The following is a 24,109-nucleotide window of genomic DNA, read 5'->3' on the forward strand; positions in this document are numbered from 1 at the left end:
TGTTGCCCATCACCAATTGCCCTTGAGAAGGTGGTGGTGAGCTGCCTCCTTGAACCGCTGCAGTCCATCTGATGCAGGTACACCCACAGTGCTATTAGGGAGGGAGTTCCAGGATTTTGATCCAACGACAGTGAAGGAACGGTGATATAATTCCAAGTCAGAATGGTGTGACCTGGAGAGGAATTTGCAGGTGATGGTGTTCCCATGCATCTGTTGTCCTTGTCCTGCTAGGTGGTAGAGGTCACGGGTTTGGAAGGTGCAATCGAAGCAGCGTTGGTGAGATGCTGCAGTGTATCTTGTAGATGGTACACACTGCTGCTACTGTGCTTCGGTAGTGGATGGGGTGCCAATCAAGCAGGCTGCTTGTCCTGGATGGTGTCGAGCTTCTTGAGTGTTGTAGGAGCTGCACTCATCCAGGAAAATTGAGAGTATTCCATCACACTCCTGACTTGTGCCTTGTAGATGGTGGATAGCCTTTGGGGAGTCAAGAGGTGGGTTACTCACCACAGAATTTCCCGCCTCTGAACTGCTCTTGTTGTCACGGTATTTATGTGGCTGCTCCAATTCAGTTTCTTAAATGGAGAACGACTGCAGAATTCCGAGGTGCAGAGGGATCTAGGTGTTCTAGTGCATGAGTCTCAAAAGTTGGTATGCAGGTACAGCCAGTAATAAAGAAGGCTAATGGAATGCTATCCTTTATTACGAGAGGAATTGAAAATAAAAGTAAGGATATTATGCTCCAATTATACAGGGCATTGGTGAGACCACGGCGGGAATTTTACGACCCCACCCCCACCCAAAGAGTGGGATGGGGCGTAAAATGGAGTGGGAGACTCGGGGCACCTTCCAAGTCATAACTGGGAATTTTGTGATCATTGTGTCAAAACTATTTGCTCACAGGAATTCTTCTGCTCGAGCTTTCCTCTTCAATTATTTTCTTTCTAATAGCTTTTCTTCAAGGAAAAATCAATGCAGGTCTGCCACGCCCTCAGCTCTGGCTGCAGCGTGGGCTTTCAGGCTTTGCACAGAGAAACTCTTCCCTCAAAGCTCTTTCAGCAGGAAAACTGCAACGCTTAATGGCGGTGCAGTCTCACGGCCCCGACTCGGAACAACCATTTTTTTCTTCTTTTTAGCCCGATTCCGCAAAATGCTGTCTTTCTGGCCAGATACCATTTCATAAAATTCCTCCTTTTGGTTACTCACTCTCTCCTGGAGTACCAATTCTCAAGGCTGCTTCTCTAATATGGCCCTATGTCAACGCTGCCGCTGCTTCCTCCAGCGATTCTCAATGTTGTCCCTGGCTTTTATGGCTTTACGTGGGAGAAATCATCATCCATGATGTTGCGCTTGTGATCACTGTCATTGTGTCGAACACCATGCCAACACTTTGTGCACCTCTGCATCGCTGCTTCACTTTTGTGTTCTGCTGCCACCATATTATGTTATTGGTTTTTATCACAAATGTACCAAACACTATGAGGATTATTCGTAAGTTGAATGAAAGTTTCTATATTATAGGATAACAGAATTACATTAGGGCTCTTCAATACACAAGCTACCTACTGACTAACACTGCTCCAACTACTGTATCACATTTTAGCTTGCATCACTTCCTGTGATGATGTGTGCCAAAATATTCACATATTCAGTAGTATGTTAACTAGTATTCAGGCAGTTCAAGCAATATCACAACAATGTAGTTGAAGTCACAGGTAATAAACTTCATTCACAGCAAATAATTACAGATGCAAAACATTGTAGATGATAGTTAAACATTTTTATTCCAGACTATAAGCATATTGGAAAAACATTCTTATAATTAGTATATCTTTATGTATTAGAATTTTAAAACTGTATCATTATCAGAAACTGCAGACCTAAAAGAAAAGTTGATGTTTTCTTTACTCGGCGGGTCTGTAATTAGTCTATTTTAGTGTCTGTCCATATTCCACCTTTTTTGCCCATCAATGACATCTTTCACTTGTGAATAATTTGAACCTAACAACATATTTCCAATTATCAATTGATTATTTCCACATCATACTGGCTGTTAACAACATTGCTGATTTTATATACAACCAAAAGTGAGCCCTTTTGATAATATTCTTGTCACACAAGTGCCAGGTAATGATGATCTCCAACAAGAGAGAGCCCATTGATGCAGAAATGGTCAGGAATGGAGACAGGGACTACTAATGCCGAGAACTCCTGTAACTCTGATGTAGCAGAGGCCTGACACACCATAGGCAGTGATATGTTTGGTATACCAGGCCACAAAATGGTGGATGTGGGACTCCTGAAAAAATGTTTATACTAAAAAAAATTGAATGTGCATCCCCTTTCAAAAGAGCAACAATGGGAATAATTTAGTTTTCTTTCTTGGGTGGAACTGACCCTATACTAGAGTAGCAGCGGGAGTATGATTTCTTGTTGAAGTTGGGTGCCCCCTACCCAGGAACTCTGGAGATCCCAAGCAGGGATGTCCAAGTACTTATGCTGGGGTGTGCCCCTTGTGGATTTTCAACCACAAACAAGAATGATAAATTTGACATATTTCAACTAATGTCCCACTGGATTTCAGAAAATAGCATTTTGGGATACAGTATATGAACAATTTGAGACATGACCTGTGGTATAGCATGCTTAGAAGAAACAGGTGACTTTGTACCTATAGTTCCCAAACCACTGGAGTTTTCTTCCCGTTGTGTTTGGGTCTGTTGTGGACTAATTGTTAGAGATTAATTGCTACGATTAGACAACAACTCCATTATCACATCAAGTGAGTACTAGGATCGTAGAAGGCAAACTCGATGGACCTTGATCTTATTTTGTCTAGCACTTCCTACACCCCTATAGATAGAGTAACTTATTATGAGCAGTAAATTTAAAAAGTGAATATTATGTGTGAGAATCTCGGCAGTAACTGAATGCAATTTATGCCAAGTTTGCCATCAAAATGGTTTTATGCTTGCAGCCTGAAGAAAGGACACCAATAGTAAATTGTAACTCAATCTTTTAAATAAAAAGGGTACACAGAAAAAAATCAAATTAATCTGTCAATAAAGTTCGGCTTGTAAAGAATGTTGATGAACTAACGGAGTGGAGCATCTTAGCAGTAAGTGTGTAGCATTAATGAATAGGGGAAAAAGTGACAAGTGTCACATGTTGTGGTTACATATCATGGAGGCATTCATCAGCAGAAATATTAGAGAATAGAACTACTCCACTTAACTGGTATGAAACACAAGACAATAAAAACTTAGATCAGATAGTCTTTACATTATCTGCACTTGCATGCATGAATTTTATATGGAACTGAAGCGTATTTTTCTTTTTTTCAGGATGGGTACTTTCTATTCTCCCGGCTTAATTGGCATCAATATTCTACGGCTGTTGACATCCATGTACTTTCAGTGCTGGGCTGTTATGTCTTGCAATGTCCCTCAGTCAAGAGTTTTCAAGGCATCAGGATCTAATAATTTTTATATGTCATTATTACTGTTGATCTTGTTCCTAAGTTTATTGCCAGTAGTCTACACCATAATGACATTTACCCCCTCGTTTGATTGTGGGCCATTCAGGTAATCATTGCAAAAGATAGCATAATGAGTGTACAATGCATTCCTGTTTAAGTCTAAAATGTTCTTTCCTGCATGATCAAAAGACATATAAATAAGGCTTCTTTATATTTTATTCTTTTTCTGTATTCCTTAATTCACATCTTAACAAATCATGAACCATGCACTAAGAAGGATATGCATTCCATCAAATTGCATTCAGTTACTGCCGAGATTCTCACACATAATATTCACTTTTTAAATTTACTGCTCATAGTAAGTTACTCTATCTATAGGTTAATACGGCATACAATTACAGCAGCACATCAAACGGTGTCCACAGTTTCCATTTTGATCATATTATCAAGTAATCTGATCATAGAATCATAGCTATTACAGCACAGAAGGCGAATTACTCCTGTGCTGATGTTAACTCTTCAAGTGGAATCTAATTCCATTTCTCAGCTGTTCCTCATATCATTTTATATTCTTAATTTTCAAAAACTGATCCAATTTCTCTATAAATTGTGATAGTCACTGCATCACTAGTCATTTCTACAAAGCATTTCATGTTCTAATAATCCACTAGAGTTTCTTTCTCTAACTTCTTTTAGTAGCCAATAATGAAAAAGTTTAGAACTGTTGTAAAATACATTTGGTCCATGAAATCTGATGATAAACAAGGCTTCTAAGTATTTGGCATGATGTTTTTAAGACAAAAATATAAGTTGCATCTAAGACATCTGTGTCTTTCAATCTTATTTATCATTTATTTTTTAAAATGTGGATCTCCGATGATGCTGTTAACAATATGTTGGAGGATGCAGTTTTATAACAAGAGGGGTGTTAGGCCATGTATTATGCAGTAGAAAAAGTGTGTGGTATATGCAAGACTTTTAATATATTACTATTGAATCTCCTATGGCGTTGCACTTGGGTAAGTCAGAGATTAGGAGGACTGATATTAACTTGGTCCACCATGAAGCAACCTAAAACCAGAGTGCGACATGCACTCTCCCTTTCCCACTCTGATCCTACCTGATGTTATTTTGCCAAGATAGTTCCCCTTCCCCCATCACCCCCCCTCCCCCCCCGCCCCCATCTTCCACCAATAGAAAACTATTCTGTCAGCTGAATGAGTTGTACTGATGCATCCTCAGAACTTAGTTACACTGTGTAATTCAGGTTCAGCTCACAGAATTCAAAGCTCTGGGCAAATGTATCCATTTCACTTTTGACTTTCCATGTCCAATACCACAGTAGTTTGACAAGTAATATATGCACTTCCTGTCAGCTATTCCTAATATAAATTCCTATGTCCACATTTACATTGGGAATTTGTCAGATGCAATTATACTATGCGTTGATCTGATCTACCAGATGACTCGCCAAGCAGTGAAGACAGACTTCTATCCCCTGCTCTTTAGTCATTGTGTACAATGCCATAGGAGATCAACTAGTATACATCAATTTTTGATTTAACTGTCCATGAGGAAGTACCCCTAACAATTGGAATTATTGCATCATATGAGGACTGTTTTATGGTTTATTTATACCTGTCAGTAAACAGTTATTTGAAGCTCCATTACATTGGGAAGGGAGGCACGATAAGTCAATAATAGCAGCAGAAGATGATGTGAAGCATGGGGAAAAGGATTAAATATCACAAAACTTAAGTTTAATATGAGGCAAAACTAAAGGAGGTGAGAAGTTCCACAGTTTTGAATCCTTGCGAAAGAATGAGTTAGAATAAGAAACTGTACGATGAGTCTTGATTTCAACATCGTCAGGAGACCCAGTGAGGAGAAACAGCCAGTAGTCCAGCATATTTGAAGAAAGAAATGTTGGAATGGACAGATAAGAGAGGAATTAGCTTTTGGACAGCAAACTTACTTCCTGTATCCTGTGCAGCGATATGAGAGAACTATCTGTGTAGTATTCAAACCTTGGACTTGTAGATTATTCTAAGATGTTAAGGAAAATAGAAGTATTTGGCATGTAGTTATAACGGTAGGCAATTGTGAGCCTTCCAGTCAGTTATTTTAGGTGGGACTTTTAAAGGTTTTTTTAAGATGGCACTTTTTGGATTGAAGTACAATGACATGAAGACTCTTGTTGGAAACTATTTCTGGCTTGCATGTTAAAAATGAATGAATGGCACACTGCCTTGAAACAACATGAATTGTTCCTCACTAAAATAGTGTTCAACTTAGACCTTTTTGGAATTATTTAGACCACATTTTAGTCTTTTTTTTTCCAACAGTGGGAAAGCTAAAATGTTTGAGGTCATTATGGAAACAATCCAGTATGATTTCCCAGCATTTATTGGAAAGCTGTTCAGTTATGCATCAAATCCAGGGCTGATTCTTCCTGGAATCTTGCTTATGGTGTAAGTTTATTTACTTTACTTCTACGAAAGAAAATATCTAATCACTTGCCTGATAATTGTGGTTTAACATCATAAAAGGTAATGTTGGAAACTTAAAATCATGTCAATGGTTTGTTATGACCAGGTGAGAAAGGAGTCTAAGGGTTCCCTCTCAGCATTTGCCTGGTTTAACCGTAACAGGGTTTAATTATAAAAACACCGTGTTTTTATCTCCCCCTCGTGAATCCTTATTCACTGCTTTCCAATTGTAAGGCAAAGAAATCAATCAGACAGGATTTCTTAGATTTAAACAAGAAAGGTGGAAGTTTATTAATCTTAAACTCTAATTCGGTTAATCACTACGAATACATAATGCGACCACGCTAGCATGCATACGCCATAAACACACACGCAGATAGAGACAGAAGTAGAAAGAATAAAGGGGAAAAGTTTGAGGCAATAGTTGGGTTCTATTTATGGTCCTTTGAGTTTGATGTGGAGTCTTTGGTTGCCGATAAGTCTTGCCGTTTCGTTGGGGCCCAGTGCATGCTTTAAAACTTGTTTCAATGTAGGAGTGTTTCTTTCTTGAGGTTTAAGTGACTTCAGTGGATCTGGAGATGAGAGAGAGACAGACAGACAGGAGAGAGGCTCTTGTTCCAAGTTCAGTTGCAATCTGCAGTCTCACCCAAGCTATCCTGTGAGCAATTCAAAACCAGACCTGGGCCAGCAGGTTAGTCACATGACTTGCTTTTTTTTTTAACAAACTCCTGCATTTGTGGATTCCAAAGCTCTCGGGGGTGGGGGTGTACTGCTGTCTCTTACACTGACAAGATGTGGATCACCATTGCCCAGACCAATCTCTGTTAATTGAATCAGTGAGCAGTTCTCACTGTCTTTTCCTAGAATGCACTTTTTTTCCAGCCACTGCTGATCTCTTTGAACAAGCCAGTTCTCCATTCCAGCAACAGTTTAAAATTAATGTTCATGTGACAAAATTAATTTGCCTCATTCTTGGCAAGTGGGGGTCTTCATGACAGGTTATAGTAATCACTGATTACTATAAATATTTTTTTGATTGTTTTCCTGACTGGCCCAATATATCCTCCATTTGTAACTACAGAACAGTAGAATCCATTTAAGTCTTTTAATGGGTACCGATTTGAACTGATTAACAAGTTTTGCCACCTCAAATCTGTTAGTACGCCTCTGTGACTGAAATGCAGCTAGACTAGGGAGGTCACTGAATCAGGAAGAGTGAAGCAGAATTTACAGTCATTTGTACAACTCAGCAATTTTACTTATGCATAAATGCAGAATCCAAATTAAAATTTGCAAACAGTGCAGCCAGCTGTGGACTTGGTTCTGTATGCACTGGTATTGGACCAAGCATTTCAGTCAATCAACGCAACAGATGGGCAGCATTTGGCTGCCTTGTTAAACAGGCAGGTTAATCTTTAGAGATGTATTAAAAGAAATTTGGTTCCTAACAGGTTGCTCCCATAAAGCATGTTTCCACAATGAGGCTGACTGGTAGGTCATAAGTGATGAATTTCATCCTGAGCTTTGTTACAACGCACGCACATAACCAAGCCACATTACTTGAGGCACATGTAAACAATTAATACACTCTTGTAGTTTAGGTTTTAGATATAGCACAATTTTTATTCAATAATGTACATCAATAATTAATTCTTATCAATTATTTTAGATGAGTTTAACGGCTTGATTAATAAAATACAATCCTATCAATTGTGCTTTGTTTTAATTTACCTTTTTGAAATTTACTTTGAAATGCTCACTTCAAAAGGAATTAAAAATCCATCCAGTAATCCCACATTGATTCTGTTGGGCCAATTTATAGTCTCTTCAGGCACTTTAATTGTGTATGAATTTCTAAACTAATTACATTAAACTGCTCCCCTGATGACTCAATGAATTAATCCAATGAGTAACTGCAGTACTTCAGGTTTGATCCTATTTCTTTGCCGTTATTGATGCCATTTTAGCTGCAATAGCAGGGTACGAAATTGGGAATGGCCATTGGATAAGGGAGAGTAAAATTATCCAGGGTTCCTGCTTTTGATTGCTCACCAATGACCCCTGCTGGAAGAGTATACGTCCAAATACGAATACTGGATGAGGGCAGGATTGGGCTTCACTAGAATATCCCCGTGATTGAGTACTCTGCCAATATTTATGGATAAGGCTTACACTTGAATAACAGACACTTGGGTGAGGTACTGGAAGGTGGCCAGCACATGTGGTCTAAATAATATTATGACAATCCTTCAAATGAGGAAAGAAGGGAAGAACCCGGGTTCGATTCCTGGTACTGCCTGTGTGGAGTTTGCAAGTTCTCCCTGTGTCTGTGTGGGTTTTCTCCGGGTGCTCCGGTTTCCTCCCACAAGCCAAAAGACTTGCAGGTTGATAGGTAAATTGGCCATTATAAATTGTCACCAGTATAGGTAGGTGGTAGGGTAATATAGGGACAGGTGGGGATGTTTGTTGGGAATATGGGATGAGTGTAGGATTAGTATAAATGGGTGGTTGATGTTCGGCACAGACTCGGTGGGCCGAAGGGCCTGTTTCAGTGCTGTATCTCTAATCTAATCTAACATTGGAAAGACAATGGTTTACAAATAAATATGTCGAACTGTCCTTCAATTTATTATTATTACTTTCAAACATCATTGCTTTGACAATGCAGTAGCCCAAGGTACATGTGCAATGAAGTAAAATTAAGATTTATAACAAATAATTTTCTGCAGCATATAATGATATTGATAGGCAGTTAAGGAGGTAATAAAATACCTTACAAGTTCTCTAGCCAAAGGGACTGGCATAAAAGCTTTTGTCTAGAGAGCAACTTTATTGGATTTTCCTTAGTCAGTTGATTTCAATATCAGTTTAGTTTAGTTTAGAGATACAGCACTGAAACAGGCCCTTTGGCCCACCGAGTCTGTGCCGACCATCAACCACCCATTTATACTAATCCTACACTAATTCCATATTCCTACCACATCCCCACCTGTCCCTATATTTCCCTACCACCTACCTATACTAGGGGCAATTTTATAATGGCCAATTTACCTATCAACCTATATATTTAGATTTATCCAAGCAAGCTCCTGCCTACATTGTGCCTGATATGAGGAGGAGGGAATAATGACTGATTATATTATGGGAACATTAAAAGAGATGTTGCCACTGAATGGACAGTTTTGTGCTGCAGCCTTATACCCACTTGGTACTCAATTGACCATCCATTGTGTGAGCTTAGACAGTAGGAAGCTGTTTGTCTGTGGAAGGCATCTGAACTGAGCCCAATCGTTGAATCATAGAAACATACGGTCATTTATGGCACAGAAGGAGGCCGTTTGGCCTATAAATTCTATGCCAGCTCTCCGTAGAGCAATCCAGTCAGTCCCGTTTCCCCTACTCTATTCCTGTAGCCCTGCAAGTTTATTTCCTTCCACTGCCCATCCAATTTCCTTTTGAAATCATTGATTGTCTCCGCTTCCACCACCTTCGTAGGCAGCGAGTTCCATATAATTACCACTTGCTGCATAAAGAAGTTCTTTCTCACATCCCCACTGCATCTCTTGCCCAAAACCTTAAACCAGTGTCCCCTCATCCTTGTACCATCAGCTAATGGGAACAGCTTTTCTTATATCTAATATCTATAACACTTGCACTTTCCAAATATTGCCATTATATAGGGGAGGATCAGGACCAGGAACCTTGGCTGATATTTTGCCCTTACTTAGCCCAGTGGTTTGATTGAGGTTACCTAACCCAAAATTAAATCTGAGACTTTCTTGTCTGTCTGGTGTAGTTCAAGCAGGCCATCTAGGGAACTGAACTTCTTGTTTTAATGGGTTATAAAAAGAATAAATGATGAAGAATCAAAAAATAATACATATATTCTACTTGTGAAATTAATGATAACTTAGTTGCAGAATGTCCATATTTTACTTCCAAAAATTTGTCACCTGAAAGTTTTTGAACCTAGTTACTAGTGGTAGGAATTTCTTATTTCAGAAATGCAGTAAACTGATTCAAAGAGCAAAAGATAAGGATGCAAATTGATTCAAAAAAGGGAGAAAGTTAGGGTTGATATAAAAATAAAGGGAGCCACAATTCCTCAAACAAAACTGCATTCCTGTGGTGCAAATCCGATGCAGAAGGCCCCGTGAATGCTATATTTTTGGCATGACTTGGGGATGCCAGTTCTCCTTTCAGCATCCAATTTTCTCCCAGTTCATGCAGGGGTGTACAGCACCTTGACCTTCCTGCTTCCCCTAAACAAGGCCTCTTGTATTAAGTGAGGTAGACCAAAAGGGAAAGAATCCTCATGCTGGGAATTTCCTTGGTCCAGCCATTCTACCACCAGGTGTCCTGGTAAATCCAACATCTAGATCAATTCACTGGTGTGTGGGATCCACCTGGCCTGGTCCCCCAATATAATTTTGGCTTGTGATTCATTTCCACCTCTTTATAAAGGGTACAGATTGGGCTGGATCCAGTCTGGGCACCAAGGCTGCATTTTGTAGCCTCCTGAGAAAGGTGGGTGCTTGAGATAAACACCGGTACTGTTCCTACCAACTGTAGTTAAACTGGGGGTCTCTCCAAAACCAAACACTCAGTGGGGTGAGTGACAGAGGTCACCACAGGTGCGATCCTGGAATAACTGCCAGGTTGGCCGGCCTGCATGTTTTTAATCCTTTTACTTTACAAGAAGAGGTTTATCGGGCTAGATTGACTATAAATAGACAAATATCAGTTTTGAAAACAATATTGGATTCACCCTTTATAAATCTGGCCAAGCAGCCATTATCTTAATTGTTACTCTGAATAGTGATTAATAAGCATTTTACATGGGTATAAAATGTATTTTTAACAGAATGTGTTATATGTTATCAAGTATTAAGATGTCTGACTATGTTTTAACCACTATTTAATTGCAGTTTAGCCATATACTATCTCAATGCTATTTCAAAAACATATGAAGCAGCTAATTTGGAGCTAAAGAAGAAGATGCAAATGGTAAGTTCATGTTGAAAAATACTCATCCTGCATATACAGTTATTAATAAAACATAGGACGCACATGGTTGCTTATATTTATGATTTATATAGAAAAGAAACTAAATGTTAAAGCTCTGAAATTCTGAGCATCTGGGGGTGCAATTCAGCACAGTGGGAGCTGTTGGGCAGGAATGTGGGCCAAAAGTAGCTTATGCCCTGGAAGGTTTCGACAGACTACCAGTGCTCCGGCATTATGCCATTTTTTGGGAGACATATCTGGTGAAATGCCAGGCTGTCCCTCAAAATCCTGCCATCTCCTCCATACAAGGCTATTCGTAGTCCTGCGATGCTGCATACATTGGCAATTGATTGGAGAATGATCCATTGGTGAGTAAAATTGTCACCTATAGGCATGGCACCTAATTAAAATGTTTTTGCACCTCTTAAAGTACGGTGTCCTTTTACACTCGTGAAATTATATGAACATACAAACCATGAGCAGGAGTAGGCTATTCGGCCTCTCAAGCCTGCTCTACTATTCTGTAAGATCATGGCTGATCTATTTATGGACTCACCTCCACTTTCCTGTCTACCCCTGATACCCTTTGACTCCCTTGTTTGTCAAGAATGTATCTATCTCTGCCTTAAAAAAATTCAATGACCCTGCCTCCACCACTCTCTGGGGAAGAGAGTTCCACAGACATACGATCTTCTGAGAGAAAAAAAGTCCAGCTCACCTCTGTCCTAAATGGGAGACCCCTAATTTTTAAACTGTGCCCCCTAGTTTTAGTCTCTCCCACAAGGGGAAACATCCTTTCAACATCCACTCTGTCAAGTCATCTCAGGATCTTATATGTTTCAATAAGATCACCTCTCATCCTTCTAAACTTCAATGAATGCAGACCAAATCTGTCCAACCTTTCCTCGTAAGATAATGCTCTCATCCCAGGAATCAGTCGAGTGAACCTTCTCTGAACTGCTTCTAATGCAATTATAACTCTCTTAAATAAGGAGACCAAAACTGTAAACAGTACTCTAGATGTGGTCTCACCAGTGCCCTGTACAACTGTAGCAAAACATCTCTACTTTTATATTCCCTTCCCCTTGCAATAAACAACATTGCATTTGCCTTCTTAATCATTTGCGGGACCTGCATACTAACTTTTTATGTTTTGTGTACTAGGACACCCAGATTCCCTCTGCATCTCAGAGTTCTGCACTCTCTCTCTATTTAAATAATATGTTGCTTTTCTATTTTTCCAGCCAAAATAGGCAAGTTCACACTTTTCCACATTACACTTCATCTGCCAAATCTTTGCCCACTCACTTAACCTATCTATATCCCTTTGGAGACTCCTTATATCCTCTTCACAACTTATTCTCCTACCTATCTTTGTGTTATCAGCAAATTTAGCAACCATACGTTCTGTCCCTTCATCCAAGCCATTGATATAGATTGTAAATAGTTGAGGCCCTAGCACTGATCCCTGTGGCACTCCACTAGTTATAGTTTGCCAACGAGAAAACAACCCATTTATGCCTACTCTCTGTTTCCTGTTAGCTAACCAATCCTCTACCCATACCAATATGTCACCCCCTATACCATGGGTTCTTATTTTGTTTAGTAACCTTTGATGTGGCACTTTGTCAAATGCCTTCTGGAAATCCAAGTACACCACATCCACAGATTCCCTTTATCCACGTTGCTTGTTACTTCCTCAAAGAACTCTAATAAATTAGTCAAACATGATTTCCCTTTTGCAAAACCATGTTGACTGTACCTGATTGCATTGAGATTATCAAATGACCTTCTATAACCTTTTAATAATAGATTCCAGAATTTTTCCAATGACAGATGTTCAGCTAACTGGCCTGTAGTTTCCTGCTTTCTGTCTTCATTCTTTCTTGAATAGAGGAATTAAATTCACTATTTTCCAATTTGATGGGATGTTTCCAGAATCTAGGATATTTTGGAAAATTAAAACTAATTGTTGCAGATGTTTTTGGAGGTTTAAGCTGCAGATGTCACAAGCACTGAGGTTTAGTGATAAGAGGTAGAGATCTTTGTGGAGGGCGGCACAGTGGTTCGCCCCGCAGCCTCACAGCTCCAGCGACCCAGGTTCAGTTCTGGGTACTGCCTGTGTGGAGTTTGCAAGTTCTCCCTGTGACTGCGTGGGTTTCTACCGGGTGCTCCGGTTTCCTCCCACAGCCAAGGACTTGCAGGTTGATAGTAAATTGCCCCTAGTATAGGTAGGTGATAGGGAATATGGGATTAATGTAGGATTAGTATAAATGGGTGGCTGATGGTCAGCACCGACTCGTTGGGCCGTAGGGCCTGTTTCAGTGCTATATCTCTCTATGATTCAGATTGCAGGCAGCTCCTCTTCTCTTTGGATGGATGGAGGATAATAAAACAAACTTTGCAGCAAGCTTAGAGGGAGGTGTCAGATAACATTAATGCAGGACATAGATTCAGTGCCACAAGAGATTCACTGACCTAACCCAAACAGCAAAGCTGAGAATTATGTCTTGCAATCTTTATTTCTCTGCAGTACATCTTGTCACAGCATTTCTATCCCTGAGCACTTCAAACCTTCACTCCCACACTTCACATGCTTCCCCACCACTGCACCAATCTTCCTTTAAATCACACACTCACCTGCTGCTGTTACCTTGCTTATTACAATAACAGCTGGAAAAAATCTGACTCTTCTGCTCACTGTTCACATGAGTGAAAATACTATTTGACGGCAGACATGTCAGCCATTAAAATGTCACAGCATCACAAATTGTGACTTTACAGTGTGGTTCTGCAGTAGCTAGTTTGCAGTGTCAGATGTCATGTATATTAATGCAGGTCAATGATTGGAAATACTTTACAGGAGGCTGAAAGCACTGGCAGAGAAAGTATTCAAGACAGTTAATGTGTATGTGTGGGGAGTGTGGGTGAAGTAAGAGTTCAGACAAAGCAGTTTTTCATTAACGGTTGTATAAGAGCTCTGGTAGCAGTCTGATTTGGTTGCATTCCTGCTTCTGCTCCAACCTCGCCATCGTCAGGATTTCCCGCATCTGATGGTAGAAGGTCTTCTTGCTATGTTTGCTCCATTTACTGTCTACATTGCACAGCAACATTGTGCCACAAGTAATGGACAACCACAACCCAGCCCATTCTATGAGCTGTACAGCAGAAAGCCATGAAACATGTCCAGACAGCAGAATCACTGGCTGGAATTTTACGGCCCCCCCCAATGAGCAGGTTGGTGGCCGGGGGGGCCGGAAAAATTGAAAGGGAGGCGGGGGCCTGTTCCTGATGCCTTCTCGCCTCTGCTGCAATCTTACACAGGGCGGCGTCGGAGAGAAACAGCCTGCCCGCCCCAGGCATATCAAGGCCCTTAAATGGCCAATTAACTGCCACTTAAGAACCTCCTCCTCTCTCCAGTGGTATTTTACCCCTGGCGGCCTGATGACAAAGGCCCCAAGAACCCCGCCTGGTAAAACCAGGTGGTTTTCTTGCGGGCTGGGGGAGGGGGGGGGCCCTTCTGATCAGGCACCCTGTACCCCACAGAAGGATGCCCCCGAAGCCCCAACCACCCCCAATGCACAGCACCCTCCCCCTCACCCCACAACCGATCCCTTTGCCTCCCCGGGGCCCAGCCGATGGTGCCCAGCGAGGCTCCAAAAACGTAAGAGTTCTGGGGCCATCCTTCCTCTTGCCTCTGATGGCTAAGTATAGTCCCAACAGTGGTCACCGCTCCCAGTGGCGCTGCTGGGACTAAATGCTGCCAGCCCATTGATTGGCCGGAAGCTCCATTAAGCAGGACTTCCTGCCTCGAGGAGATGGAGGTCCCGCCCAAGACTAATTAAGGGGCTGGGAAGCGAAAAATCCCGAAGTGGCTCCGCAGGCCTGGTGGAGATGGGCTCGCCACCGACTTTTTGGCCAATGGGCAGGTCCTCCTGCCCAAAGTAAAATTCCAGCCACTATGACCACTCCAATGGTCTGCTTGACGATGGCTCTATTGGTATCATAACTCAAGTTATACCTCTGCTTAGCCGGCAAATGTGGGTTTTGTAGAGTTGCACCCAAGCAGCCAGCCTCTGGCTTGGCGTGCGAATGAAAGAGTTTGGTGATGGAGGCTGTAAGAAGCTGCCAGGAAAGCAGGCACAGACCTGCATGATATACTGGTGGTGATCACACACCAGCTGACCATAAAGATGGTCACATGGTTATGGTCTATTACAGCCTGATAGTGGGGGAAGCTTGCTGTAGGAGTGAACCCTACAGCCCTTTCATGCTGGTTTCTAGTGTCTGGAAGTTCTGGTATAAACGGACATGCACTGTTAAAATCAGCAGTATTTAATCACCGTGACTGTTTTGCAGCTAAAGGTATGTTGCATTTAACAGCACTAACCTCTATCATAACACCACTCACAAGCATAACTGGTACTTAAGTAAATGTTGATGCTTTTAAAATGGATTTTGCCGTAGAGTTTGACATAGGAATTTTCACTGCTTTTTAAAATGGAATGCTGTGACCCATTTGCATAAATAATAGATAATAAATAATAAATGTGTGTTTGCAAACTTTATCAGAGTTTATAAGACATTATTTTATAATTCTACTGCTTGAATGTATTAGTCATTGCATAGAATGAGTGCAGTCACAGTAAGATTACTGCTTTAGTGCACAGCAATTTCACTTTTTGCCAATAGTTATAACGCCAGAGTCAGGGCGCAAACTGACACTGAAGCAAAGCAGAGTGAGACTTCTTCAAGAAATCTCACTTTGCTTTGCTTTAGAGTCCATTTATGCCTTCAACACAATTTGAGCTACGTGAGTATAAAGCCAGTGTAAAGCTGAATTGCTTTGCAGTAATCCTAAAATTGGAGTATTGATGCACTATATAACATTTTCTCGTATCAACTAGTGGAATAACTTCTGATATTTGTTTGGGCCTAGTCATGTGATTAAAAATACAATCCAAGCTTGAGTGCATTGTTCACAAGAAAAAAGCCACTTGTCTATTAGTCAGCTAAAACAGCTTTCTGTTAAAACTGAAAATTGTAAGCTGAACGCATAAGTTAATAAATAATTGCATTATGTCACATTATGTTCCAAAACAATAACATTGCTCATGGATAACAATGCCATCATCTCTGCTTTACATTTGAACAAACTCCAGATTGTGTGTATTCTGTAAATATAGTCATAATTTACAATGAGATATTAAATATAGTCTAATTCCTTTCCTTTTATAAAAGCTACGTGAGGAACAAAAGAATAGAAGGAACAACAAAAATACTGTCAATCCTATGTTGCAAGATTTGCAAGATCTTTTGCCAAATAATGTGAATGCGAGCAAACTTGAATCAGGTGAGAGCGAGAGCTTTATTATAAGCTTTTTTTTGTGTGTGTGTGGTCAAATTTTGATAAAAATAGATAGCTAGAAAAGACAATTGCATTTAAATCTTTATTTGATTATACCAATATTTGCACGATTAAATTTGATTGTATTTTTACTAGTAAAACAACTGTACTGTATAAATGTGAGCTTAATTCTGCTTTTAACATTTAGTAGTATTACGTAGGAAACATCTTACTCAGTTTTAGCTTTTGACTTTCTTTAAAAGCTTTGTAGGAATGGTGCATCAATGAAATGCAACAGTTCAAATTAAGGGCTGTATTTACCCCCTTTCCATTTGCAAGAGCTAATTTGTGAGCTGTGTCTGTCTCTTGCAATGGTTTATGCAAGATGTTGAGGTGTAAACTGCATGATATTTTGAACGCTAGCAGGGGTAGTTGTAAATCAGGGCAGAATCCGGATCTGCTGAGTTTTTGCCTCCTTGTCAAAGGCTACATAATTTCTAACCCAGTTAGGATTTAGGATTACATCTAGCAACAGTTTGGGATCATGTCTGCAGTTGTGCCTGGATTACCATGGGAATACCACCAGATAGGTCCTTGATAAACTCAGTGGTACCTACATCTGCTTATCTGCACTGGATCTTTTCTGGGCTGAATGTGGATCCGAACACTGAGGAATAGAATGGTATTCACTCCCAGAAGAATGATTACTAAGCCAGACTGTTGAAATGATAGAGAGTTACTCCAAGACTATGCTACCACCATGGAGGCAAGCACTTTTTTGCTGTTTCTAATATTTAAGTGACTCCGTATTTGAGCTACAGTGGGAATGAAAGCAGGAGACAGAAGTTTAGATCTCTGGGATAACCATTTCTTTAAGTTTGCAGCACATAGCCCATGAGGCTGACGTAAACACTAATGTTGCAGTCTTAAAACTACTCAGTTGTCACAAGTAGCTTTATTATTGTAATAAACCTATAGAAATAAAATGTACAATTTTCCATTTAAAAAACACTACTGTTCTTCATTGCCTTACCTGTTCACTCCATTTTCTATACATTCTATTTTTATATTTCTAAGTATCAAATATGTCCCAGTCCATTTATTTTACACTTATTTTCTGTAAAAAAAAAAATGGGCTGAATTTTGTTCAGCTCCCGACTTCGGGCTCTGTGGCGGGGTGGGGGCTGAGGGGGTGGGTGGGGGGTGGCCAGAGGATTGCAGCAGCAATAGCCCACCACGGACGCCGATGCCAGGATTGGTGGGCCCAAACTTCCCAATTGTAGTGAGGTTCCGTGGCGGCACCCCCATCACTCAGTGACGGGACACAACTTTAAATATTTAAATAAACATTATGAATACATTTAAATACAATTCCCCGCAATCTTACTGTTGGATCCGGATCTTCCATGAGACGGGTAGCACTTACGTATCTTCACATTCCCGTCCAGGGAAAGCTGGCGCCACCAAGGTGAGAAAGGGGGGAACTCAGGATTTTTAGTGTCCTGGGGGGTGAGGAATGGAGGTCAACTCTACATTAATAGTGTAAGTGGGGGGGGAGAAGGGGTGACCTCTGCACTTTGTGCAGTTGTTGGGGGAAAGGAGTCAACTCTGTTATTTCAGTGTTTTGGGGTTGGGGAACAGGGCCAGCATTTATCTTCGGTGGGTGGCAGGTATGGGGTTCAACTCTGCAGTTTCTGAGCGGGTCTGGCAGCCCTTTAAAATTGTGCCAGCACCTGCACAGAGACAACTGATGCCATTCATGACATTGCTGAGGCTGCCTCCACCATGTGATTGGGGGGGGGGGGGAGGGGGGGCGCAATCGCCTTACATATTTAAATGAACTGCCATGCTCAAGATTGTGGCGGGGTGGTGGCATGCGGCCCGTGCATGCCAGCTGCCATTTCCTTTGCTCACCGCCGCTCTCGGTAGTGAGAACACAAAATTCAGCCCTACTTGTCCGCCTTCTAGGTCCCAATATCAAATTACAAGGTGGATGCCACATCAAAAGAAATCATACATGACCGTAAAGATTTTTTTTCTTAATCCATTCGCCACCGTTATATTTAAAGATTGGCATAATCTCATTTGTGCGATAACCAAAATAATTTTTGACATAATTTATCAACACCAAATATAGGAGCACAACTAATGGACATGTTCATATCAGGGGTTTCTGAGAACCAAACTGGAGTTTCCCCTTCACAAGTGAAAGAATGTTTACCAGTGCCCATGAGCAGGTCACATTAGACTTTCAGCAGCAATGGCAGTTATAGAAAATGCAAAATGCCCAGAGTGGAGAAAGCAACGACACAACACAAAAAGAAATCGACTGAATTTTGCCGCATACTGGCAAGTCCCGCCGTCAGGGCTGAAAGTGATGAGGTGACCCCGCTTCAGCAGGTGGCAGGACCCTGGGCAGCATATTGCAGGCAGCAGCCAATTAACAGGCCACTGCCAGGCAGCTCAGCAATGCCATCACTATCAGTAGCCATTGCTGAGACTGCAGCTCCATGGAGACGGCACCTCAATGACAGAGAACCCTCAAAGAGAGTTGAGGTAGGTGGAGGAAGCTGGCTCTGTGTATTGTGTGTGTCAGGGAATGGTCCTTTGTCTACAAACAATGCCTGTTAATATGCAAAAATGTCTTTCCAGGCAGTGACCTGGCAACTCCTTGAACAGGCCTTCTCTTCTTTCCAGCAACAATTTAAAATTTAATGTCCATGTGGCAAAATTAATATGCCTCGTTCTTGGCAGGTGGAGGCCTTCATGAAAGCACCTCTTCAAAAGGGATGAGTTGCACCTCAATGGGACTGGGACCAATGTCCTCATGGGGAGGTTCACTAATGTGGTTGGGAAGGGTTTAAAATAAATTAACAGGGGATTGGCACCAGCATATAGAAGTGGAAAATAGGAATAAGGTGCATAATGTGAGAGTGTTGGACAGTACTAGAGAAGGGAGTAGTTCCATATTAGACAGCAGACTGAAAAGCGCTATAAGAAAAACAAAGTCAGGATTATAATGCATATGTGTAAACGTATAAAGTGTGGTGAATAAAGTTGGTGAGCTACAAACACAAATAGCAATATGGAAATATGATGTAGTCGCAATAATGGAAGCATAGCTTAAAAATGGTGGGGACTGGGTGCTTAATATACAAGGATATAAAGCGTTCAGAAAAAATAGAGAAGGTAAAAAGGGAGTTAGGGAGGCCTTACTGATTATGGAAGACATTGCAGTGTTAGAAAGAGAGGATGTCCTTGAGTGGGCAAGGACGGAATCCATTCAGTTAGAGTTGGGAAGGAAAAAGATTATGATCACGCTACTAGGGGTATTCGATAGGCCTCCAAATAGTGAAAAAGAGAGACAGAGGAGCAAACCTGTAGGGAAATCACAGAGATGTGCAAGAACTATAGAGTGGTGATACTGAGGGATTTTAATTACCCAAATATCAATTGGGATAATTTTAGAGTAAAGGGAAAGGAAGGGCAGGAATTTCTGAAATGTGTTCAGGAAAACGTCCTTCATCAGTATGTTCTCAGTCCAACTGGAAAGGAGGCATCTGATGCTGGGGAATGAGGTGGACCAAGTGTCTGTGGGAGAGCATTTGGATAATCATGATCATCGTATCATAATGTTTAGACTCGGAGTGAAGAAAAGTAAGGAACGATATAACGTAGAATGGCTAGATTGGAAGAGGGGTACTATCATTGCAATGAGAAGGGATTTAGCTAGGATAAAATGGAACCAAAGAGTGACAGGACAAACTATAATAGAACAATGGTTTATCTTTAAGGAAGAGATGCTTCAGGTGCAGGCTAGGTACACTCCAACAAGGGCGAAAGTTAGGGGAACCAAAAACAGGGCTCCTTGGATGAGGGAGATAGAGATTATGAAGAAACAAAAAAAGAGGGTGTATGATGCATGTCAGGTGAATTCTTCAAGTGTGAACCAGACCATATACAATAAGTTGAGAGAGGAGGTAAAGTGGAAAGTAAGACTGGCAAACAGAGAATGTGAATAGACTGGCAGTCAATATAAAAGGGAACCTAAAAATCTTCCACCAGCATGTCAATATTAAGAGATGGAGTGGAGCCTATTGGGGACAGAGAGGGTAATATATACTTAGAGGCACAGGGCAAGGCTAGAATACTTAATGAGTACTTTTGTATCAGTATTTACTAAGGAAAAGGAATCTAACAAAATATCAGTAGAAGCAGAGAGAGTAGGGGCAATGGATAGGGTAACAATTGAGGGAGGAGGTACTGGAAAGGCTGGCTATGCTTAGGGTAAATAAGTCAGCTGGTCTGGAGGGCTTGCATCCCAGGTTGCTAAAGGAATTGGGGGTGGAGATAATGGAAGAGCATGCCATAATAGCCAATTTTCCCTAGATATGGGGAAGGTGCCAGAGGATTGGAGAGTGGCAAATGTGACAGCCTTATTCAAGAAAGGGTGTAAGGACAATTCTAGCAACTACAGGTCAGTTAGCTTAACAACAGTGGTGGGTAAGGTTGTGGAAACTACAATCAGGGAAAACATCAACAGGCACTTGGAGATGTTTGAGTTAATTAAGGATAGCCAGCACGGATTGGTAAAAAGCAGATCATGCTTGACTATCTAATTGAAGTTTTTGATGAAGTAACAGAAAAGGTTGATGAAGGGAATGTGGTGGATGTTGTCTATATAGATTTTAAGAAAACGTTTGATAAAGTACTATATAAAAGGCTGGTTAACAAAATTGAGGCTCATGGAATAGGAGGGTCAGTGTCCAATTGGATAAAATATTGTCCTAAGGACAGAAAACAGCGAGTTGTAACAAATTGTAGATTTTCAAACTGGAGGATGGTAGACAGTGGTGTTCCTCAAGGGTCAGTGTTAGGACCACTTTTGTTTTGCTATATATAAATGTTTTGGATCTTGGAATACTGAGTAGAATTTCAAAATTTGCCACTGATACCAAACTTGGAGGAGTGGCAAAGAGTGAGGATGATAGAAACTGCCTGCAACAGGACATAGATAGACTAGCAGATTGGGCAGAGAGGTGGCAAATGGAACTTAATACAGACAAGTGTGAGGTGATGTATTTTGGCAGAAGGGATAAGATGAGGCAATATAGACTTAATTCCACAGCTCTAAAGAATGTTCAGAAGCAGAGGGACCTGGGGGTACATGTGCATCGATGTTTGAAGGTGGCAGTGGTTAGCAAAGCATATGGGATTTTGGGCTTCATAAATAGAGGCATAGAATACAAAAGTAGGGAAGTTATGATGAACCTTTATAAAGCTCTGGTTAGGCCCCAACTAGAGTATTGTGTCCAGTTCTGGTCACCACACTTTAGGTGAGGGTTCTTGAGAAAGTGCAGAAGAGATTTACCAGAATGCTTCCAGGAATGGGGGATTTTAGTTACAAGATTGGGTTGAAAAAGCTGGAGTTGTTGTCTGTGGAACAAAGGAGATTAAGGGAAATTTTATTAGAGGGGTACAAGATTATGACGGGCTTAGTTAATTTAGACAAGGACAAACTGTTCCCATTGATTGATTGTAGAAGGACTAGGGGAAAGATTGGTTTTGGGGAATGTGAGGAAGAACCTTTTTACAGAGTGAGTGATAATGATCTGGAACTACCAGAAGGACGTGGAGGCTGTCCGCAGAGCAATCCAGTCAGTCCTACTCCCCTGCTCGATTCCCGTAGTCCTGAAAGTTTATTTCCTTCAAGTGCCCATCCAATTTCCTTTTGAAATCATTGATTGTCTCCATTTCCACCACCCTCGTGGGCAATGAACAAGAACAAAGAACAGTACAGCACAGGAACAGGCCATTCGGCCCTCCAAGCCTGCGCCGATCTTGATGCCTGCCTAAACTAACACCTTCTGCACTTCTGGGGCCCATATCCCTCTATTCCCTTCCTATTCATGTATTTGTCAAGATGTCTCTTAAACGTCGCTATCATATCTGCTTCCACCACCTCCCCTGGCAGCAAGTTCCAGGCACTCACCACCCTCTGTGTAAAAAAAAACTTGCCTCGCACATCCCCTCTAAACTTTGCCCCTCGCACCTTAAACCTATGTCTCCTGGTAACTGACTCTTCCACCCTGGGAAAAAGTTTCTGACTATCCACTCTGTCCATGCCGCTCATAACTTTGTAAACCTCTATCATGTCGCCCCTCCACCTTCGTCTTTCCAGTGAAAACAATCCGAGTTTTTCCAACCTCTCCTCATAGCTAATGCCCTCCAGACCAGGCAACATCCTGGTAAACCTCCTCTGTACCCTCTCCAAAGCCTCACATCAATCCCCCGCACCCTCCAAACGAACATATGAATTAGGAGCAGAAGTAGGCCATCGGCCCCTCTAGCCTGCTCCGCCATTCAGTAAGATCATGGCTGATCTGTTTCAAATTCCACACCTCCATCTACCCCCGATAACCTTTGATTCCCTTGCCTAACTAAGATATATCTACCCTGACTTAGAAATATTTAACCACCCCCCACCACCATCTGAGGCAGAAAGTCGCATAACCTTCTGAGAGAAAAAAATTCTCCTCATCTCTGTCCTAAAACTTTTAAAACAGTGCCCCCCAGTTCTGGACTGAACCACAAGAGGAAACATCCTTTCCACATCCACCTTGTCAAGACCGTTCAGGATCTTATATACTTCAATCCAGTCTCCCCGCACTCTTCTAAATGCCAGTGAAAACAAGTTCAGTCTGTCAACCTTTCCTCATAAGATAACCCGTTCATTCCAGGTATCAATCTAGTAAACCTCCTCTGAACCGCCTCCAATGCATTTACATCCTTCCTTAAATAAGGAAACCAAAACTGCACTCAGTATTTGAGATGTGGTCTCACCAATGCCCTGTACAACAAGCATAACATCCTTACTTTTACTTTCAATTCCTCTCGTAATAAAGGATCGCATTCCATTAGCCTTCTTTATTACTTGCTGTACCTGCATAATTATGTGCTAGAACACCTAGATACCTCTGCCCTCCGGAATTCTGCAGTCGCTCTCCGTTTAAGTCATTGTTTTTTTATTCTTCCCGCCAAAATGAACAACTTCACATTTTCCCACATTATACTCCATCTGCCAGATTTTTGCCCACTCACTCAACCTATCTATATCGGTCTTCAAGCTCCTTATGTCCTCTTCGCAATATAATTTCCTACCTACCATCTGCAAATTTAGCCAACGCTCCCCTCATCTAAGTCATTGATAAAATTGTAAAAAGTTGAGACCCCTGCGGAACTCCACTTGTCACATCCTGCCAGTCAGAAAAGGACCCATTTATGCATACTCTCTGTTTCCTGCCAGCCAGCTAGTATTCTATCCATGTTAATATGTTACCCCTACATCATGAGCTCCTACTTTGTGCAATAACTTTTTATGTAACACCTTGTCAAATGCCTTCTGGAAATCCAAGTACAGTACGTCAATGGACTGCCCTTTATCCACAGTGCATGTTACTCCTTCAAAGAACTCCAATAAATTGGTTAAACATGATTTCCCTTTCACAAAACCATGCTGACTATTCCCGATTACCTTGAGTTTTTCTAAGTGCCCAGCTATAACCTCCTTAATGAACGATTCTTCCCCATGACAGACGTCAAGCTAACTAGCCTGTTTTCTGCCTCCCCCCTGCCCTTCTTGAATAGAGGGGTTATATTTGCTACTTTCCAGTCTGATGGAACCTTTCCAGAATCTAGGGAATTTTGAAAAATTAACACCAACGTATCTACTACCTCATTAGCGACCTCTTTTAAGATCTTAGGATGAAGTCCATCAGGACCTGGGGACTT

General features: G+C 41.3%; 1 protein-coding gene across 1 annotated transcript in view; it reads left to right on the forward strand.

The window, feature by feature from the left end:
- LOC137368698 (transmembrane channel-like protein 2-A) overlaps positions 1–24,109 on the forward strand; it is a 109,684-nt gene that overhangs the window by 78,713 nt on the left and 6,862 nt on the right. Inside the window, exons 16-19 of the mRNA XM_068028858.1 lie at positions 3,342–3,581; positions 5,821–5,946; positions 10,893–10,971; positions 16,213–16,324. Coding sequence (XP_067884959.1) covers positions 3,342–3,581; positions 5,821–5,946; positions 10,893–10,971; positions 16,213–16,324 — 557 coding nt within the window. The remainder of the gene's footprint in view (positions 1–3,341; positions 3,582–5,820; positions 5,947–10,892; positions 10,972–16,212; positions 16,325–24,109) is intronic.

Source organism: Heterodontus francisci, chromosome 4, assembly GCF_036365525.1.
Source record: "Heterodontus francisci isolate sHetFra1 chromosome 4, sHetFra1.hap1, whole genome shotgun sequence".
NCBI classification, from domain to species: domain Eukaryota; kingdom Metazoa; phylum Chordata; class Chondrichthyes; order Heterodontiformes; family Heterodontidae; genus Heterodontus; species Heterodontus francisci.